Source organism: Hydra vulgaris, chromosome 05 (genome assembly GCF_038396675.1).
Source record: "Hydra vulgaris chromosome 05, alternate assembly HydraT2T_AEP".
Taxonomy (NCBI): Eukaryota; Metazoa; Cnidaria; class Hydrozoa; order Anthoathecata; family Hydridae; genus Hydra; species Hydra vulgaris.
In genome coordinates, this window is record NC_088924.1 from 30,807,494 (window position 1) to 30,829,329 (window position 21,836).

Here is a 21,836-nt window from a genome sequence, read left to right on the forward strand (position 1 = left end):
ACACTATTTAGCACGTGTTTTATTATGAGATCCTCGCTCGTGTAAAGGAAAACTTATTTAAGTTTAACATGATTAACTAGTGTTATTACACGTGCTATTACACATTGCTAGATAAACTTGTTTTCCTGTAGGAAAAAATTATATTCTAGCTTAATTAATTAGTTTTTCTAATTAGCAGATTTTACAAGCGTCTACAGAATTTTTAAAATTTGTATGGTCATATTGTTCCCATGCATTCACAATCACCAAAAATCTTTGACAATGTATGCTACTAGTAGTACAAGCTTAACAAACAATAACTCACTAGAATTTGAAGCTGATAAAGTTGCAACTTTTCTTTCCTTTGTTTTCAATGATGATTCTTGAAATGATAATGTAGGTCTGCCGAGTTGTTTATTTTTACTACCCTTCATTAATGTGTTATTAAAATCATTTTCAAGCCAAGCTGAATTCTTTCTAATAAACTTTGCACTGGTTAGTTTACTTTCAATCCATCTTTCACCATAATCAAAATAAATAAACGAAATTGACTCTCAAACTTTTCGCTTTGAAATTCCAAATCTTGCTCTTTAATAAAGTCGTATACAAGTATACTGTCTTCCTTTTCATGTATTGACAGACTGTTGAGTCAAATAAATTAGTGAATTTTGCTTCTTGTGACACTCATTAGCAAGATGTAGCAATAAAAAAAATATATTGTCAATTAAAAGCAAAATTTAGACTTTAAAATATAACATATTAAGCATATTTAAAATTGCTATAAATATGTCAATTACTTACCAATTTTAGTCCAACAACTTTTAAAATCCAGATAATACAAAGAGTTATAATATAATATTTTAAAAAGCGCAAAATTTTATGTAAATGTTATTTATTTCCATTAGAGTTTTTCGGTTCCGGGTATCCGGACTCGGACTCGGCGAGTCTGTGGGTAAATACCCGGATCCGATACCCGGTTTAAGGCTCGGCGAGTCTCATGGTTTGAATGTTTTGCCTTGTTTCGTAGGCAGCGTTGCGTCGTCGAGCTGGATCTCGACCTTTTCTAGAAAAATATAGTAGTAGGGTTTGTGAATCTAACTTAAAGTTGAACTTGGCCACGGCATTTTAGATGTTTTGAGAACATTCAAGTTTATGTATGTTTCCATGTATGTCCGAATACACACTAAAAGAATTAACTTCGTAACTTAAATTTTTTCTAATCGAATGTTTTAATATAAAAGCGAATGCTTTTTATTTTTATTTTATTTAATTAAAGGATTTGCTAATATAATATGTTTCTATATTAGCAAATGTTTTAAAAACATTCGCTAATATGAAAACTTTGGATTAGAAAGATTGAAGTTAATAAGTTAATTCTTTAAGAGCGTATTTAAAAAACTTTAAAAAAAAAACATTTTTCATTTAATAATTACTTCTCTATTTTAGGAAAAAAGTGAATTCAACATTAATATCGAACAAAGATGGAAATACTTTATCAATGATTAAACATTTAAAAGTTAAAAATGGAATTTCTTTACCAACACGGGAAAAAATAGGAGAAAATTCTGGCACCAAACGATTTAAAACTATCAACACTTTCGTTTTCGTTGCAAGAAAGCCTTTAGAAGAAATTGTCACTAAAATGGCCGCTCTCGATGGTATATCAGTCAGGGCGATTACAAAGTCTAGTTTTATTCGTGAAAGTTTAGAAAAATCAAGTTTAATCTTCCTTAGGCCGAAAGAGATGTTATGAATTTAATTCATAAGTTTTATGAAGAAAAGAAGTTGGAAATATTAGAATTGTTGCAAGAAAAAATTAAAGAAGGCCGACGATTTAGCATTACACTTGATGAAAGGACGAGTATGAAAATTCGGAAATATCTCAATATTAATTTGCATGGAATGGACTCTGAAGTTTATAATCTGGGTTTAGTGAGAATTTTTAACTCGTGTACAGTTAGTTAAAAAAGTAGAACAACATTTAAACACATATAATATTAATTTTAAAAACAATATAACTGGTTCAACCGGCGACGGTGCAAGTGTAATGATAAAATTTGGACGAGAATCTTTAAGTCTCTATAACTTGTGTTTGAGTCACACTATATACTTAGCTGTTTGTGATGTACTATATAAAAAGAAAGGTATTACCGTCTGGCAAAATGAAGATGACATTGATGGAGATAGAAATAAACATGGTCAAGATGATATTAATGATGATCAAGATGAAAATTATAATTCTGACGAGAGCGACGGTGACGTCGAAGAGTACGGACAAGTTGAGTCAACAAATTTAGGCAATGTAGAAGAAAATATAATAGTGTTCGTATAATTGTTAAATTTTTTAAAAGTTCTTTTGTGAGAAATAAATATTTTGCAAGAAAAGATCAAAATAGTTTTAGCAAATGAACTTCAGCTAGTGTTAGACATAAGAACTCGTTGGAACTCAATGATCGATATGATATCTAGATTTATAAAATTATTTTATATCATTAAAGAAGCTCTGCAAGATATTGGAAGTGAACATTTAATAGAAAATATTAATATCGAATTATTAAATGATTTGGAAAATACTCTAAAGCCTATTAATTTAACTGTTGAAGCTCTTAGCAAAGACGATGCTAATCTTGCAACAGCCCGATTAGCAATTGATTTTATGTTAAGAAAATTAAAAGAACCCAATGGTAATTTAAGTAGAGAGCTACTAATGACAATGAAAACTCGAATAAATAGCCGTAAAAACCAAGAAGTAGAAGAGCTATTAGATTCTCTTGTAAATGGTACTATGTCTTCAAAGAAAATACAATTATTTACAACAGATTTACTGAAGAGATTATTTTTTTTTTTTTTTTTTTTTTTTTAAACATCTTCGCTTCCAACAAGGCTGCAAGCAGCCACTAATTAAAGTTGGAAGTTACTGTAAGAGAAAAGATGAAGGTTGTAGAGCAAGATAACGATTGACAGACGATTTAAAAGATTGCAAATTATATGAATCAGGAAAGCAAGATGAAGGAAGCGAATTCCAAAGAACTGATGTTCGAGGAAAAAAACTAGACGAATAAGCGTTTTTGGAGCACTTAGGAACAGTCACAGAAAAAGGATGACACTTAATTGAATGACGAGTAACACGAGAATGAATTTTAGTAGATGGCACAAGAGACGCTAGCTCTTTAGAGCAGTGCCCATTATAGTATTTGTAGAAAAGAGAAAGAGAAGCAACATTACGACGATGTGATAATGGTTGGAGGTTGGCTGCAAGAGCAGGTCCAACTATGTTTACAATGCGTTTTTGCACCTTGTCTAAAAGAGAAAGGACATCATTAGAAGATCCGCCCCAGATATGGCAACAGTATTCCATACAAGGCCGGATTTGAGATTTATAGAGATAGAGAATAGAATCCAGAGTAAGAGAGTGGCGAGCTCGATAAAGAGATGCAACCTTAGCAGATGCTAATTTTGCAACCGATTTGATATATGGTTTCCAAGAAAGATTGGAAGTAAGAGTTAATCCTAGAAGATGAAGAGTAGGTGACTCACCGAGTACATCACCGTTCATAAATGTAGGAAGATCTAAATTATTGCGATAACGATTGGCTGAAAAAAATTGAGTTTTATCTGAATTAAAGTTCACCAGCCACTGTGAGCCCCATGCTGTAGCAGAAGTGAGATCCTTTTCAAGCTTAAATGCCCCCTCCAAGCAATCAGAGGGTGTTGGTTTCTTATCATGACAAGAATAAATGGTAGTATCATCAGCAAACAATGCCACCTTAGATGTGAGAATATCTGGAAGATCGTTAATGTAAATTAAAAAGAGTATAGGGCCAAGGATAGAACCTTGAGGAACCCCTGAAGTTACAGAATAAGAAGAAGAGTGTTGTCCATCGAGGACAACTTTTATGCTACGATTGGAAAGGAAGGATTCAATGATCTTAAAGATGTTGCCGGATACACCATAAGAAGAAAGCTTATGGAGAAGACCAGCATGCCAAACTTTATCAATTTATTTGGTGAGAATGAAGAACAGCAAAACACACATGAACAGGGGCATTCAGCTGAAAATAACGAAAATACTACAGGAAACACACTACCATTAACACTTGAGGAAGAACTACATAAAATATTAAAAGTACGAAATGTCAAATTTTGCCAAGTTGCGGAAATAAATTTGCTGATATTAAAAAAGATTTTTTATTATTTTCATTAACTAAAAAAAGAACTGTATGTTTAGAAAAATTGTATCAAGCGTTAATGACGATAAAACCAACATCAACAAATTCCAAACGAACATTTTCTGTAGCATCCAACTTCTGTACAAGAATTTGTTCTAGATTATTGGATAATTCATAAAATGCATTAGTTTTTTTAAAATTTTATTTTTAAGTAAAAATAATTGCTCTGTTTTGTATTAAACACTTGCAACTATTTTAATTGAGTTGAGTTTATTTTTGCTAGTATATTTACATGCATTTTATAAAATGCGATGTTTTTAAAAAGTTAATGTCAAGTTTATTTGGTAGTTTGAGATTGTAATAAAAATATAGAATAATACTTTTACGTTAGACGATGAACCGGCTAAAAGTTTTTTTATTTACCTTAACGTATACCAAATTTATTTTTAAAAATCGGCGTGAGAACAAAAAATCTTTTCATGCTATTGTTAAAATTGCAAGTTAAAAAGACGTATTGGATCCGGACCGAACCTGGACCCGATAAATATTCTTAGACTCGACTCGCACTCGTCGGGTCTAAAAATGCCGGGTTTTCCCAAACCCTAATTTCCATCGATTTTTTAAACAACATTTTTCTCCTTATAATTTTTTTTTCTAATTTACATTTCCGTCTACTTCAACCACAGCATTAGTATATTCATTAAAACTTTAGGTGTATATAACGGTTTTAAATTGTTTTATAATATCTTTATAATGGTTTGAAACCATTTAGACATCAAAATTCTGATTTTGGTTTTTATACTTTTGTCAAGTCACTGGCCCACACTGCGTTGTGTCAAGTCACTGGCCCACACTGCTTTGACACGATTTCTTCAATAGTAAAATATAATTGTTTAACAAGTATTGTAAAATTTTCTTGCATATTTCCAATTTAGTCTTGTTGTTTTTTAAGCTTGCTTGCAATCGGTAGATTTCCCACGTTTTTCTTCACCAAATTATTGTCATGCTGTCAATCTACTTACTAAAAACGTGGTATAGTTTATAAGAATCGTAACTAACTAAATGATTAATAAATTGAATAAAACACGTTACCAACAAAAAAATACAAAGTTAAAAATATTTCTAACATTGTGTATGTTTGTACACCCATGGTTGAAGTTATTTAAATACAGAAAATATTTAATTTTTCAACAATATAATACAGTAAAATTAGTTTTAGTAATTAAATTTAGAGTTTAATTTTTTTAATTATAAATATCAAAAACGGCTTTCTTTGTTTACAATTGCAGTATATCTCTTTACCTTATTATGCCAAAAACTTATTTTATTCGTGAAAGCTGGTTAACGTACCGTTTTTAATAATAGTCACAATTTAAGAACACAATTAACATCAAGAAACAAAGGCTCACGTAAAAATGCAAACCTGGAATTTTTTTAATTTACTGTAACTGCTTAAAAATGTATGTGAGTGAAACAGTTAATCGAAAAAATAAAAATTACAAGTGAGAACTTGAGTTCTGCAACTCCAAAAATTTTTAAGGTAAGGTAATTATCATCAGTCTGCTATTGCTGTCCATAAAAAGACTGTAGAGAAGGAATTGATTGGGATAAAGTAAAAACATTTAAAGAAGAATGTAATAAAATTATAGGATAAATGTAATTAAATGGAAAGCTCGCAAAGCTTTTGAGATTCAAAAGTATCACTGCTCTCCAATATATAGAAAAAAAGAAAATGCAACACTTTTATGATTGTGGAATTGTAAAGTCTACAAAGTTTTAGAACTTTCCTTTTAATCGTAGGGGGTTAATTCCATCTTCTTTTAACCTCTATACCTTTTTAGACAGCTCAGTAACGTTTTTATTTTGATCAATAGATTTATTTGAATGATCAGTAAATAATTCTAATATGAAAAGTAAAATGTAAATTCTTATCAGATTTTTATTATAGAAATACCGTTGATAATAAACTTAAATAGGTAAAACCTGCAGGAAGAGTACATTGATCGACTGACTTTAATAGGTAGAACATGCAGAAGTGTGCATAGATTGATTGAAGGCTTTAGTTTGGCTTTCCCCCACTATGTTACTTATCGATTTAAAGAAAAATCTTTTTTTTATTTTTCAAATTTTACTGGTTATGGTTAAAAAAAAAAAAAAAAAATAATAATAATTTTCGATTCTACGATTACCGTACGTTTAGATAAAAATAATGATCATTTAATTCGCACTTTTTTTATTTTCGATATTAAAATTTTGTATGATTAGCTTATCGAAGTTTAAATGCAGTTTCCACAATTCCAAAATACACTTTTTTATTCCCATTCTGATTTTCTAGGTATAGAGTAAATTGATTACAAATTTCAAGGATACTTGCTTTTAAAAATGCAATTGCAATTGTTTTTTGAATTTTATCTGGGATTTTGTTTCTCGCTACGTCATGATTGTTCAGCATACAGCTGTTACTCACCTTTAAAGTACAACTGTAACTTTCCTTTAGAGTATTTCTGCTAAAAAATGTGTGGTATTTATGACCGACCGGGAAATGCTTGTCTACTATTCCAAAAAGCATTTTGTAATTTTGGTTAAAACATTTTTACTCAATAGGGGTTAAATCAGATTATGTTGCGTTTACGCAATATAATAATGTACATAGGGTCATAAAGAAGTTGTCAAGAAAATAACTGGTTTATTTTTAATACTGAAAAAGTATAAAAATAAATTATTTTTGATTGATATGCTAACCAGATATAAAATCCAATTTTTTCGGATACTTTTTTAAATTCCCTAAAGTCGTAGTTTATCAAAACAGTTATTATATATATATATATATATATATATATATATATATATATATATATATATATATATATATATATATATATATATATTGCTATATATATATATATATATATATATTGCTATATATATATATATATATATATATATATATATATATATATATATATATATATATATATATATATATATATATATATATATATATATATATATATATATATATATATATATATATATATATATATATATATATTGCTGCCAAGTTGAAAATTAAACTGAATCAAAACTATATCACGCTGATATTCTTTTTTTTTTTTTTGGCCTCAGTTTAAGTTTAGAAGCGCAAATTTATTTTATAATAAAGTTACAAAATTTGGAAAAAATGAGTGACCAAGCCAAAATGGACCAATCAAATATTAAGAAAAGTTTGTAAATTTAAAAAAAGTGGTATAATAACTAAATTTGGCATGAGTATTGTTATAAGGTCTGCACTTCCTATAAATAGAGTATTTTTTCTATTAAATTTCTATGGATACCTAATTTGGAAATTGTGTTGACGATAGTTAAAATTAAAATAATAAAACTAATCTAATGAAAAATGTAACTGAGGTACCATGAATAGGGTTGATAGTTCTAGTGATTGAATTGCTTCACTTACTTCACTTCAGTTATTAGCATTAACATCTAGACAATAAAATAATGTACATAGGGTCATAAAGAAGTTGTCCAGAAAATAACTGGTTTATTTTTGATACTGAAAAATTATCAGAAATAAATTATTTTTGATTGATATGCTAACCAGATATAAAAAACCAATTTTTTCGGATACTTTTTCAGATTCCCTAAAGAAAAGTCGTGCAGTGTTGCCATCTTGCCATCTTTCTTGTGCCAGAGCTATTAGCTTTAGACATGACAACTGCCAAACCAAGCTCTTCAATTAATTTGCGTTGAAATTCATTTTTCTTTTTTGCATACCCTGTTTGTCAACAACTGCATATACTCTCCGTTTCCTTATTTCAAGCTTGTAAGCAGTTTGCAGAATACATTTCACGTGCCTTATCCAGACATGTGATGTTGACAAGCCATATTTAAGTTGATGCCGTCGTGGCGCAATCGTTAGAATTCTGGCTCAGAACCAAGAGGTCCAAGATTCGACGCAGGATCCAGCCCAATAAGCGATTTTGGTAAAGAAAGAGGCGTGAACTTGAAAAAAAAAGAAAAAATATAGTTCACTTTGTAAATCGCTTATAAGTTTATAGGTAACTATAAAGTTTATGAGCTTGTTTTTTAAAGAATAAAAATGCAATAGAACTTAGGTTACGTTATTAACAAATATCAAGTTTGAAAATAATTTTTATTTTTACCCTAATGTAAGGTGGTTTCATAATACCCCAAATATAAGGTGGTGGTGGTGTTGGGGTATAATTTATACTTCTTAGATTGTCACAGATTAAAAAAATTTTTTTTTTTTTAAAATCTGTGACAATCTAAGAAGTATAAATACACGTTCCAAATATATTGTGCATAGGTCAAATAAACACTGTAACTAGCAAAAAAAAAAAAAAAGTTGTTTCTTTGCAACCTAGGTGTCTATAGCAAACAAGTAAAAACACCTTCAATCGTAATACTGCCCATATATAAATTACGTGACGAATTTAGTGTTTATAGCACAAATAAAAAAATCTGCAATTACCTTAAATAGCTTGTTGCTATGCGAAATTGGCATCAAAGGCAATCAAAAAAAAAAACAAAAAAAAAACCAGAGCTCCGGGGAATTCTTGCAAAATTTAGGGGAAATAGCGCTAATATTTAATTATTTATTACTTTTGTCTCACAGTTTACTATTCTAGCCCACTGCGCACTGTGGGCCAGAGGTGGAAGACCGTTATTCTTAAAAATTTGAACAAAACTTAAACAATAAAATTATTTTTAGTGTGCTAGTTATATTTAATTTATTTGTCAGATTAATTTTTTTTCTGAGACTTATTTATTAAGAAATTCTATTATAAATCTAGTAAAATTTTCAAGAAGTTTTAAATAAACTATTTAACGTAAATCAGAATTACGTTTAATTGAACACTTTTGACCTGAATATAAAAATATGGTACACAATAATACTGGCAAGTTGAAAATCAAGGTAAACTTAAAAAACGAATTGATGTTTTTGATCAAGAGTATCGCGTAGATTGTGTACATCGACAAGCTGCCGCAACATTTAAGAGTGGATACCGTTTGTTGTCGTGGCATAAAAAACTTAAAAAAAAAATATATTTTTTCATATTTCAAATTAATAAAATTGATTATTCCACAAAGGCACAAAACCTATATCATATTTATAGCCCCATCTCCGCAAATTTATCACAGGTTTTAAAAATGTCATCACGGCAAACAACGATTTTACACGATAAAAAAGCTATTACCGCAAAAACTTTTTTATATCACTCTCTAATTCTTAATAACCCTTTAACTATGTCTGACGGATATATCTGTCTCCTATTTTTAGTTTATTGTAATATATTTTTATTATTATTCTGTTGTTTTTATATATAAAAAAACGTTAGCAATTTACGGCACAGTAAACGAATATAAAAACAAAAAGCTGGAAAAAAACCTTGAAAAAAACATTTTGGAGTAATATAAAATGTTATTTTTAAATCTAGGCCACAGTTAAAGGTTTAGGCATATAATGCTGAAAATAAATAATAAATTGCCGAATTTTTTTTTTATAATTTGTTGTCAAGTGATGTTAAACTTATAATCGCTTCTTAAAAACTACCGTGGGTATTTTTATAGAGTAGTCGATTTTGCCGGCCAACATCAACAATTTTTTTTAAATGTATTTTTTGTTAAGTGTTTCCATGTACACGTTTTCAATTTAAATTTTTAGCTGTATGATGTTTTAAAATCATATAGTTGTATACCTGTAATATACTTTTATATATAATTATACTATTATATAAAAGTATACTATTAAATGAAATAGTTTACCAATAATATATTATTTCAAAGTTTCGTCTATAATATACCTTTATAATAAGTTTTACAAAGTTCTTCAGGATAATATAATAATAAAGTAATTAAATAAATAATATATATATATATATATATATATATATATATATATATATATATATATATATATATATATATATATATAAATATATATATATATATATATATATATATATATATATATATATATATATATATATATATATATATATATATATATATATATATATATATATATATATATATAAATAAATAAGTTAATTGCATTATGATTTCTAATTCACAATATGGTTTGTTACAATATAACATATATATTTTATTTGAAATGTATTTTAAGTTATTGTTTGATAAATGTATTTGTATATTATCCTAAGAAGTTTTGTAAAATTTATTATGTAGAGTTTGTGTTATATACAAAACTATAAAATTCTGTATATTTATGCAATATTATATATAATATTATATATAACAAAACTTATATGTTATTTGTCATGTATATTTTATTAAAAATAAACACCGTTTTAATAAATGGCATTTCAAATATACTATGTTAGGGTATAATATTTTATATTATAATTTATAATATAAAATATTATTTAGTTTCCTATAAGTTACAGTTTGCTTATACTATAAATTATTATAGATTATTGTGTAAAAATATCAATAATATTAATCAATTTGTTGTTTAACAATTAAAAATGCAGGCTATTCAGACAGAAATAATAATAATTTAGGCAAGCAATAAGTGTTATTTACATTGTTATAATCTACTATTATTTATACAGATTTCTTAATTTAAAAATAATAAAAAAATGTGCATAGCATGATTATGTAGTGCACAATACATTTAATAAAAAAAAAAGTTCACATCTCATCTATTATAATTTTAATTTTTATTACCTTCAATTTTATTTTTAGTGTTTAATCATTTAAATATTTACAACTAGTATGTTTCTAACTGGCAGATGGGGTCATCTTCATATGTCAATGTAAGCATTTTTATTAAAGTTTAATTTTATTCAATTAAAAAAATATATTTGATTACAATCTTAATGTTAAGTTTATTTTATTGTTGTATTTATATTATGTTGTATTATTATGTTTTTGTTATATATTTTAACTCTACTTTTTTTTATATATTTGAAAACATTTGTTTTTTGTATTTTTTTTTAGAAATACATAACAATTCTAGTTTTTTCTTTTATTAAATAAGATTTTGTGCAAAAACAACATTTTTATGTATATATATTTTTATGATTTTTATGTATATATTTTATGTATATATATACTTTTTGTATATATATTTTATGCTTATAAAAAAAGTTATTATTCTATACTTGACAGGTTTATACTTAAGAAATTTATACAGTTTATTATTTTATGCATAAAATTAGTTATTAAATACCTACTTGTTAGCATACAAAATTACAAACATCTGGATCTTCCCCCATGCTACTAACTCCACAACTGGTATCTCCTCGTAGCGAATCAATATCTTCTAAGGTAAAGAAAATTCTAACTGCTTCACCCAAGGTTATTAAAGATAAGGTTCAAGTACTGCAAAATAAAACTTTTGGTAAGACTTTAATAATTTTGTTACACATGTTTATTCAAGAATTCATTCAAGAAATCAGTTTTAAATATTTGAAATTTATTAACAAATTGTTTTCAGTATCTGAAAAAAAAACAATAATCATATTAAGTTGATGATGCATAAAAAAAAATCTCACTACAGACTTGGAAAAAGTAGAGAAATAAAGCCGGATTCCTTTTGGGACTCCGCATCCCTGCAAGACTGCATCCCAAGACTGCAGTATACATCAACTGCATTAGTCTACATTCCAGACTTACAACTCTTGTAACCCTTGGTGAATGAGATTAAACCTCTATATAAACCAATAAAAATACCCACCCATTCTTTTATTGGTAGTTTTATAAAATCAGATCCTAAATTTCAAAAGTTTTTGCATTTCTATAATTAAACTCACCCCTGGTAAAATTTTGAAATTTTACCAGGGGTGAGTTTTAGTGAGTTCAATTATAAAAATGCAAATTTATAGTAAATTGTTACCAAAATATACTTTTTTTCTCAGTTCATATTGGCTCGCATTGGAATTTGTTGTATATATTTATCTAAGACTATCCTGAAAATTTCAGACCGATTGGAGTAAGGACGATTTTGGGAAATGGTTTTAAAGTATTTTCTTGTTTTTAATTAATTATTCATTTTTACGGCAATTTCTATATTCATATACTTTAGTACAAACTTAAGTACTATCTTAAGAACTGGAGTAAGAACAGGGGGTGGAGGGGTGATTATCTCCCCCCTAACTTTTTTAAAACCTGATTTTTCTATTCAAATTTTGAATCTGGCTGCCTCAGCCCCCATTTATTTCAGGCATTATTGAATTCAATTGTGCGGCCATGGCACACTGGTTATAGCACTTGCTTTTAAAGCAGGAGATCCAGGTTCGGTACGAGCTTTGGATATATTTTCGCATCACGGTAAGGAAGGAGGCATGAACTTCCTGTTTAAATGCACTTTTGCAGTGCTCTGTGACAAGACCGTTAGGACTTCTTAGGGCACCTTAAAAAAAAAAAAAAAATATATGTTTCTCTCGGCAAGGATGATTTCAGAGTAAAGGGTTGAGAGAGACTTGCCATTTGAAAAAAATAATTCTTGACAGTATTCAAGTCAAGGATTTCCTCAGACTTAAGTATGTGAACTGTGTTTAAATTGAAAAAAAAAATTTTTCTTAAGAAAAAGGTATAAAGTAATCAGTTTTAGATAAAATATATTTATTTTTTGCTCTGCTTTGGTTTTTAGTTAGGATAAAGTTGTGTCTCTTTACTTGACCATAACCTTCTTTGATGCCTCTGATGCAAGCTTCATAAACCTTTTCAATGATTGTGAATTGTTGGGTAAATCCGTAAGAATAGGTTTTTTAGAAGTTTGCAAAGCATTCTCTAACTCAAATGATAAAATTAGGATAGAAGTTAGAGGTTCGACCTCATTTATGAAATATAATCTAAACCACTTCATGTATCAGTGTTAAAGTTAATAGGCATAGTTAGTTTTGCTTTTATTTTTGGTTTGACTTCAAGATTTACTTCTCTTGATTGCCTTATATGCAAAACTTGCTTAATAGCATAAGCCCTTATATCTTTTTTATAATCTTGCAACGTAGAATATAAAAAGTTTTCTTAAAGACAGAAATAAGAGTTTCCATGAAGATTTTAAAAAACAATTTGTTGTACATTTTCTCCCTAATTTTTAACAAGATCTATTGTCTTATGAAAAAGTCTATGAGCATCTTTATAAAGACCAGACATTTTTTTATGGGCAAATCACATGGGGCAATATACTCGGACTATATACTTTGTAACTGTGCACAACTCATCAATATGGTTTGTGCACTCTTGCATAAACCATCATTATTCTTAAAGCTAGAGTTAACCATCTAGTATGGTAAACAGGTCCTGGTTTTTTCATTGAACATTTTAGGGATATAAAACCTTCAGATAAATTTAATACAGTATTCGTAAAGTTTAAGTTGATCTGTACTAAGATCAGATAAAATATTAGAGTTTACATAGAGTCAATCTCTAAATGAATTGGAACAAAAATAACTATTGATGAATCATGCAAATCACCTGTAGAAGTTTTTTGACCAATAGGACCCTTATATTTCTTTACTTTTACCATCTACTTCAGTTATGACATGGCAAAGTGGTAACTTATTTTGGTGAAGTATACATCCTATTAAATGGGTTCTTTGGTTTAAAAACCTTTCTTATGTCACAAAGAAGCCATTATCTGCACCAGTATTAGCAGAAGTATTATGAAGAACTATGGCTTCCAAACTACTAATGCTATTATATTTTTTGAGTATTTTTAGTATTTCAATTGCCATTGTAATTCCTGTTCCATTTTTTATATGAGTTTTTTTAATATGATTTAAATATTTCTTAGAAAAAGGCCCACTCTCTGCAGTGAAAGTTAAGTAATGTTCATCCTTTACTATTCTTTTAATAATTGGTTCAGTGTAATGATCATATCCTAACATATGTGCTAATGTCTTTTTTACTATCTACTCCAACTACTTTCAAATGAAAAACTTCTGAACTGTGTTTTTCAATAATCATGGTTGAAGCACGCTTTTTGTCAAATATCTTTATTTGATAGTCTATCAAGGTAGCAGTTGCTATGGCAAATGTTGCAATGTCACTAACATTATTTGAATAGCTTGTCATGTCACTTGTTATATTAGTTTTCTCCTTCTTTTTTTTGCAATCTTGGCTGTCTTTTTCTTATCACATTGGCTGATTTGCTTAAGTTTCTGATCCTTTAAATACTCTTGTTCAAGAACTGGAACCTTAAATTCATTTTACAGCTTAAAGAAAATATTTAAAAAAATAACAAGCATAAAAAAAAACTAAATATAACATGTTTGCTTTCTTCACAGAGACATATTAGAGCAACCCTTGCATCAAACATTTTTAAAGGATAATATGCTTATTAGAGCAACCCTTGCATCAAACATTTTGAAAGGATAACATGTATAATAAAATAAAATGCCATAATTTGAGAAAAAAAAAAAAAAAAACTGTACAGCTATACAATTTGTTGGCTGTTTAGTTACAAATTTGTTTGAACAAACATATTGTTTAATATTGTGGCTTTTTAAAAATGTATTATCAATTTCAAACCTATTATCACAATTTAAAAGAGGAAGTTTGCATCTACATGCTGATATATCAAATAACTTTAAAAGGTTATTTTTCAACCAATAAACACTGTTTTTATGTTTTGAAGTTTTAGTTCGTTCAGCTGCAAATACTTTTTGAAATGTTCTTTGTACCTTATTTCTTTGAGGTTTCTCTTTCATTAGTGGAAGATTTTTCCAAATTTTTAAAACTTCCAATTAACTTTTAAAACTACGGCCGAAGAATCGATCTTTTCAGTTGTAATCAATTTCTTTTTCGACCTTATAGGCATATAATCTGTTTATATGTTAGGAGGTTTCTAACAGGTAATTTATTTGGTTGCCCAGCATATTAATCACTTTGATGTCTAGTTATAATATTATGTGTTCTTTTACTTGTTGGTTGCCCAGATTGACGTTTTGAATTCAGTCTGAAAAAGACTTTTTATAAACTTATTATATAAGATAATATCATATGAAAATGCCATAAAATACAGAAGCTAAATATAAGGCTAATATAAATACTTTATTGTATTAGATTTTATATATTTTATATCTTAAGACATTGCAACAATTAACCTTTTCTTATAAGAAAAATGGACGCACATTTAAAAATGGCAAACTTTTTGTTATTATACCAATTTATGTTCTGTTCTATTTTGCAATACTTAATTGAAACCTTAATAATGTAACTTGTTTTTTTTTTCCCTAAAAAATGACAAAGTTTTGAAATTTTTAAATTGAAAATAATTTTATTGAATATAAATAGAACATTTACCAAAATGAGCCAAGTGTTGACTTTAACTTGGTAGTGGCTTAATGTATAGGCTTAATTTTCTTTTCAAAAGTTATCAGAATGAATTGGATTGTGGTTTTTTACTAAAACAGAAATAAAAAAACATTGTCAAATGTACATCATTAGTAGATAAATTTAATGAGGAAAATTCAAATCAAAGTCTGGTTTTTTTATTTAATGTTTCTAAATATTTTATTAAATTTTTATTACTATACTAAACAAGTTTTGACTAAATTAATTTTAGTGAATAATAAAAAAATGTTTAATGAATAATAAAATAATGTTTTATAAATGACTTACTAATTTAATTGTAATAAATTAGAAACAGTTGTTTTTTAATTGACCAGTGGCCAACAGTTGGTTAAGACAATTATTGGTAAAAAAGTATCAATATTTAATAAAGTTGTTTACCATCAGAAGAACATTTTTTTTTTGAATGGGAATGCTTACTTTTTTAAAGTTTTTTTTCCAATATTTGTTGATAATTGAATATTTTATTTTTAAAAATGAAATTTTTTCAACATAAAAGTTTTGAAAGAAATACTAAAAACTACTAAATTCTAGTATTCACGCTTTATTATTGCCTTTGTTAGTGGTTATAGTTAAAAAAATATTGATGATCTTATAATCCTGACCTTATCTTTGCTTTAATTAGCACCTCCAGCATAAAATCCACCAATTTTATTGTTCCTTTTTTTTTTTTAAAAAGAATTCGATACAGGAATCAAAATGACAATTAAATGAATTTGAAACAAAGTTATATAAATTTTTGCTCATAACTAAAAATCCAAAGTTTCGTTACTTTTACATTACATAACAAAACCTAAAAGAAAATTTTAAAAATATGTAAAAAAAAAGTTGCTATGTCAATCAATTTTGAACAAAATAGAAAAAAATTTAACTTGAAAACCGCTAAAAGTTAGAGTTTATATTTATATAACCTATTTATATAAGTTTATATTTATATAAGCCAGCGGCTTTTACACTACGCACGTACTTAAACTGTCTTGAATTTCTTGGTTGAAACTAGACCTGGCTATCCTTGCGATAGAGAAGAAGGTTCTTGTAACTGTGGGAATCAGCAATAGCATCTCGCACTAATAGTATGAATCTTTTTTAACTTTACATGAACTGGCATATATGATTCCAGGCTCTGTGTGGTCCATATCCACTTATCCTGACTTGTTGGTTTTGTTTGGAAGAAACAAAGTTATATAAATGGTTTAAAACAAATGCTGTACTGGTGAATATTGCTACTTTTCAGCTTGTGGATTCAGCTTGTGTTCTCATAATTTTTTTGTTACTTTTCAGCTTGTTTCAATTTTTTTTTTCAACATCTTTGCTTCCATCAAGACTGCAAGCAGCCACTATTAGATTTGGAAGTTGCTGGTAGAAAAAAGATGAAGTTTATAGAACAAGATAACGATTGACAGACAACTTATAAGATTGCAAATTATATGAATCAGGAAAGCAAGATGAAGAAAGCAAGTTCCATTTGTAGCCCCATGCCTGGGAAGCCCCATAGCCTGCGAGTCCCATGCTGTAGCAGAAGTGAAATTAAGCTAAAATGCTCTCTCCAAGCAATTAGAGAGTGTTGGCTTCTTATCAAGACAAGAATAAATAGTAGTATCATCAGCGAACAATGCCAACTTAGATGTAAGAATATCTGAAAGATCGTTAATGTAAACTAAAAAGAGTATAGGGCCAAGGATAGAACCTTAAGGAACCCCTAAAGTTACAGGATATGAAGAAGAATGCTGTCCATTAAGGACAACTTTTATACTACAATTGGAAAGGAAGGATTCAATAATCTTTCCTTACCAATCTTCTTCATAAGCTCTCTTCTTACAGTGTATCAGGTAATAAGATATTACCTGATACACTGTAAGAAGAGAGCTTATGGAGAAGACCAGCATGCCAAACTTTATCAAAAGCTTTAGAAATGTCAAGAGTGATAGCCTTGACCTCTCCATCCCTATCTGATTCACAATCAAACCTATCGGTTATTACTGTTAGCAAATCAGCAGTAAAACAACAAGATCGAAATCCATATTGATGATCAGAAAGTGAGTTATTAGAATCAAAGTGAGAGAATAAGTGTTTGTTAATTAATGACTTAAAAACCTTGCTTTTGATAGGAAGAAGACTAATGGGACTGTAATTAGATGAGTCAGATCGTTCTCCCAGATTTTTGAAAATTGGGTAACAGATGCTGCTCTCCAGACTGCTGGATGCAGATTTACTTTTATTATTAATACTATTAAAGATTCTCCTGAAGTCATGAGAGACTAATTTTTGAGATAAAATATGAGATTTTGTGTGAATGAGAAAAGTGGGCTTTTGCATTAGACAAATCCTTTTTACAATGGTTTCTACCAATAGTAAACAGGCGTCTGATTTCTGGAGAATTGTTTTCCTGATAGATATGGAAGTAATGGTTTCAATTGGGAATTGCAGCAGTACAATGTGAGGAGAAGATTGAGGCTTGACTTGAAATTGTCAAGAGGGAATAAAAGGTTCCATGCCAGCCTGAATCCAAGAATTTATGTAATAAGCACATTTATCAGCAGGAAGACGAAAGATTTCTACCCAAGGGCCATCACAAAGAAAATCATGGAAAGAGTCCTCGTCAGCTTAGTCAGGTAGCTGTGAGAGGTACAATGATAAGGGGATTCTATTGATGAAGAAGAATGAGATAATAGTTGTAGAAAGATCAAATCGTGATCAGAAACACAATTTGATCACTCTACAACAGAATGGTGAATGTGGAGAAACTGAGCACTGACTAGGATCAGAAACAAGTCATAAGTCATTTTTAAATTTGTTAAAGAACTCAACTCAAAGCATAGATAGCACTCAGTACACTATTTAATAGTTCTAGCAATTGCCTTCTAACCATTAAAAAATCCTAAGTTATATCAAAGGGCTCCAAATGTGGCCTCGACAATGCGCACCAAAAGTACGAGCAGGGACGCCATTGATGCACAAGATGGCACTGTTAGTACTCTGATATTTTGCAGCTGCTGATGGAATCAGCTTCTCTGAGAGCTACCACAGAGTTCTGGAAACCTGACTACCAGCTGACCTCTCAACCATAAAACTGAGTTTTAGAGCTATAGCCTCATAAGGAGATAATAGAATGAGTTGTCTAGTCATAAAAACAGAGACACAAGCAAACCCATGCATTGAGTCAAGAAGATCTAGCATTCAACATCTTAAACTGGAAACAATGTATTATAAATGCATCTGCACCAGCTTAATAGATGAAGAAGGGGTGCGAGGCTGGTCAACAGATAGAATCTGTTTATCCCTTAAGTCTTTGCCTAGGAGGCCTATACTAAAGATTCTCATCCTGGACAGACATTAAACGCAACCAGCTATAGACTATAGCTGGTTGCGTTTAATGTCTGCCCAGGATGAGAATTTTTATCAAGACACCATCTCTAGCCTTCACTTAACTAAAAGCCCCAAGGCAGGGTGTGTTTTATGTTGGAGTTGGCTACTCCTAGACTTTGCCTAAAAAAGCGTATCCTACAAGGCAGCAGTACATGATGCGGGTTGTACTGGATTAGCAGCAGGATAACCAGACCTGACAGTAGTAAATCATAACAAAATTATTTTTGTTTATAAACCATTTACACAAAGTTAATTAATAAATCTATGTAGGACCAATTTTTTTTTTTAACATTTTTGCTTTGAACAACTGCAAGCAACCACTGTTAGAGTTGGAATTTAATGGAAGAAAAAAGATGAAGATTGCAGAGCAAGATAACGATTGACGGAAGAATTAAAAGATTGCAAATTATATGAATCAGGAGAGCAAGATGAAGATAGCAAATTCCAAAGAACTGATTTTTGAGGAAAAAACTAGACAAATAAGAGTTTTTGAAGCGCTTGGGAACAGTCACAGAAAAAGGATAAGACTTAATTGAATGACGAGTAACATGAAAATGAATTTTTGTAGATGACGCAAGAGATGGTAGCTATTTAGAACAGTGCCTATTATAGTATTTGTGGAAAAGAGAAAGAGAAGCAACATGACGATGTGATAGTGGTTGGAGGTTGGCTGCAGAGCAGGTCCAAATATGTTTACAATGGGTTTTTGCACCTTGTCTAGAAGAGAAAGGGGATCATTAGAAGATCCGCCCCAGATATGGCAACAGAATGCCATGCAAGGATGGATTTGAGAATTATAGAGATAAAGAATAGAATCCGGTATAAGTAAGTGTTTAGCATGATAGAGAGATGCAACCTTAGCAGGTGTTAATTTTGCAATGGATTTGATACATGGTTTCCAAGAGAGATTGGAAGTAAGAGTTAATCCTTGAAGATGAAGGGTAGATGACTCATCGAGTACATTACTGTTCATAAATATAGGGAGATGTAAATTATTGCGATAACGATTGGCTGAAAAAATTTTGGTCTTATCTGAATTAAAGTTCACCAGCCATTGTGAGCCCCATGTTGCAGCAGAAGTGAGATCCTTTTCAAACTCACTAAGCAGTCAGAGAGTGTTGGCTTTTTATCAAGACAAGAATAAATGGTTGTATCATCAGCGAACAATGCCACCTTAGATAGGAGAGTATCATGAAGATTGTTGATGTAAATTAAAAAGGGGTTAGGGCCAAGAATTGAACCTTGAGGAACCTCTGAAGTTACAATATATGAAGAAGAGTGCTGTCCATTGAGGACAACTTTTATACTATGATTGGAAAGGAAGGATTCTATAATCTTAAAGATATTACTAAATACACTGTAAGAGGAAAGCTTATGGAGAAGACCAGCATGCTAAGCTTTATCAAAAGCTTCAGAAATGTCAAGATAGCCTTAACCTCTCCACCTTATGTAATGCACGATAAAACCTATCGGTTATTACTGTTAGCAAATCACTGTAGAACAAGAAAATTGAAATCCATATTGATGATCAGAGATAAGTTATTAGATTTAGGATGAGAGATTTAGTGATTTTTAATTAAAGATTCAAAATCCTTGCTTATGATAGGAAGAAGACTAATGGGACGGTAGTTAGTCGAATGAGATCACTCTCCAGGGTTTTCAAAATAGGGATAACAGTTGTTGCTTTCCAGCAGGCTGGAAAAGAAGACTCTGGTAATCACTTGTTAAATACTTTTGAAAGTATGGGCGACAGCTCCAAAGAACACTTCTGCAAGACTAACAGGTATGTTGTCCGGACCACAAGCTGTGGAATAGTCTAAGCAGGAAATCGCTTTAGATAGAGAAGCTGGAGTGATATGAATGTCAAGAAATGGATCAACCTGTTTGATGACTAAATCAAGTAGTATGCAACTAGTGGAATCAAGAGATGATATTGATAAAATGTTCTTAGCAAACAATTAAGGTTTTTCTTTAGGTGTGGTGACAAAGTCTAAACCATACCAGTGAGGTGGAATAACAGATTTGCCCTTATTATTGATACTATTTATGATTTTCCAGATGTCACGAGAGCCTAATATTTGTGATGAAATATGAGATTTTATGACCTGAGAATAGCAGGCCGTTATGGAAAGAGTCTCAGTCAGCTTTAAAGTAGTTGTAACAGGTACGATGATTGGGAATTTAGATGATTAAGAAAAATGAGATAATAGTTTTAGAGAGATCAAACTGTGATCAGAAGCACCTAAGGGTGAATGTGGAGAAACTGAGCACTGACTAGGAATAGAAACAAGACATAAATCAAGACAAATTTATAAATAATATGAAATAAAAAGCAACCAAAGTTTTATCAAATGTATCCAGAGCCGAGTGTGTGATTTTTGAATTAAAAAATATGCAAAAGTATATTTTTTCTTATTCAAAGTTTATTTTATATTTTGTATATATATGCATTTATAAACATTATTATTACTGATATGATCATCATAATCATCATTACCATAATCATCAGGCTTTATATTTTAGACTATTTTGCCTTCCTCTTTTGTGTTATTTCTTTAATATAAAGAGTCTAGAGTATTTTCTTCCCTTAACTAAAGTTTATTCATGCAATATGTAAGGCACTTTTTTCAAATTATCTTACTTCAGCCACTACCATTTTCTCCTTAAGCTGTTACCTCTTAACATGCTGATACCTAAATCACTTTAATTTTCTCTAGTATTGTTCGATACAACATTTTTTTCTTATCTGTCTAAGATTATGCCTCCTTTTCTTGTCATGTTAAAGTCACACCACCTTTCTTGTCGTGTTATAGTCACCACACATCCATCTGATCATCTTTACTTTCGGCAAGTACTACACCAAATAAATACTAAAGTTTTTATAAATATGTAAAGATATTGTATGCCAGCATCTAAATTAATAGCAAACATATGTTTATATCCATATTATGTATGCATAAATGCGCGTCTTAGAAGCTT

General features: G+C 29.5%; 1 protein-coding gene across 1 annotated transcript in view; it reads left to right on the forward strand.

Annotated features, from left to right (window-relative positions):
* The first annotated feature begins 10,865 nt into the window (after positions 1 to 10,865).
* LOC136071956 (protein FAM13A-like) overlaps positions 10,866 to 21,836 on the forward strand; it is a 182,882-nt gene continuing 171,911 nt past the window's right edge. Inside the window, exons 1-2 of the mRNA XM_065797910.1 lie at positions 10,866 to 10,948; positions 11,376 to 11,535. Of these exons, the coding sequence (XP_065653982.1) occupies positions 10,925 to 10,948; positions 11,376 to 11,535 (184 nt within the window). The 5' untranslated portion in view covers positions 10,866 to 10,924. The remainder of the gene's footprint in view (positions 10,949 to 11,375; positions 11,536 to 21,836) is intronic.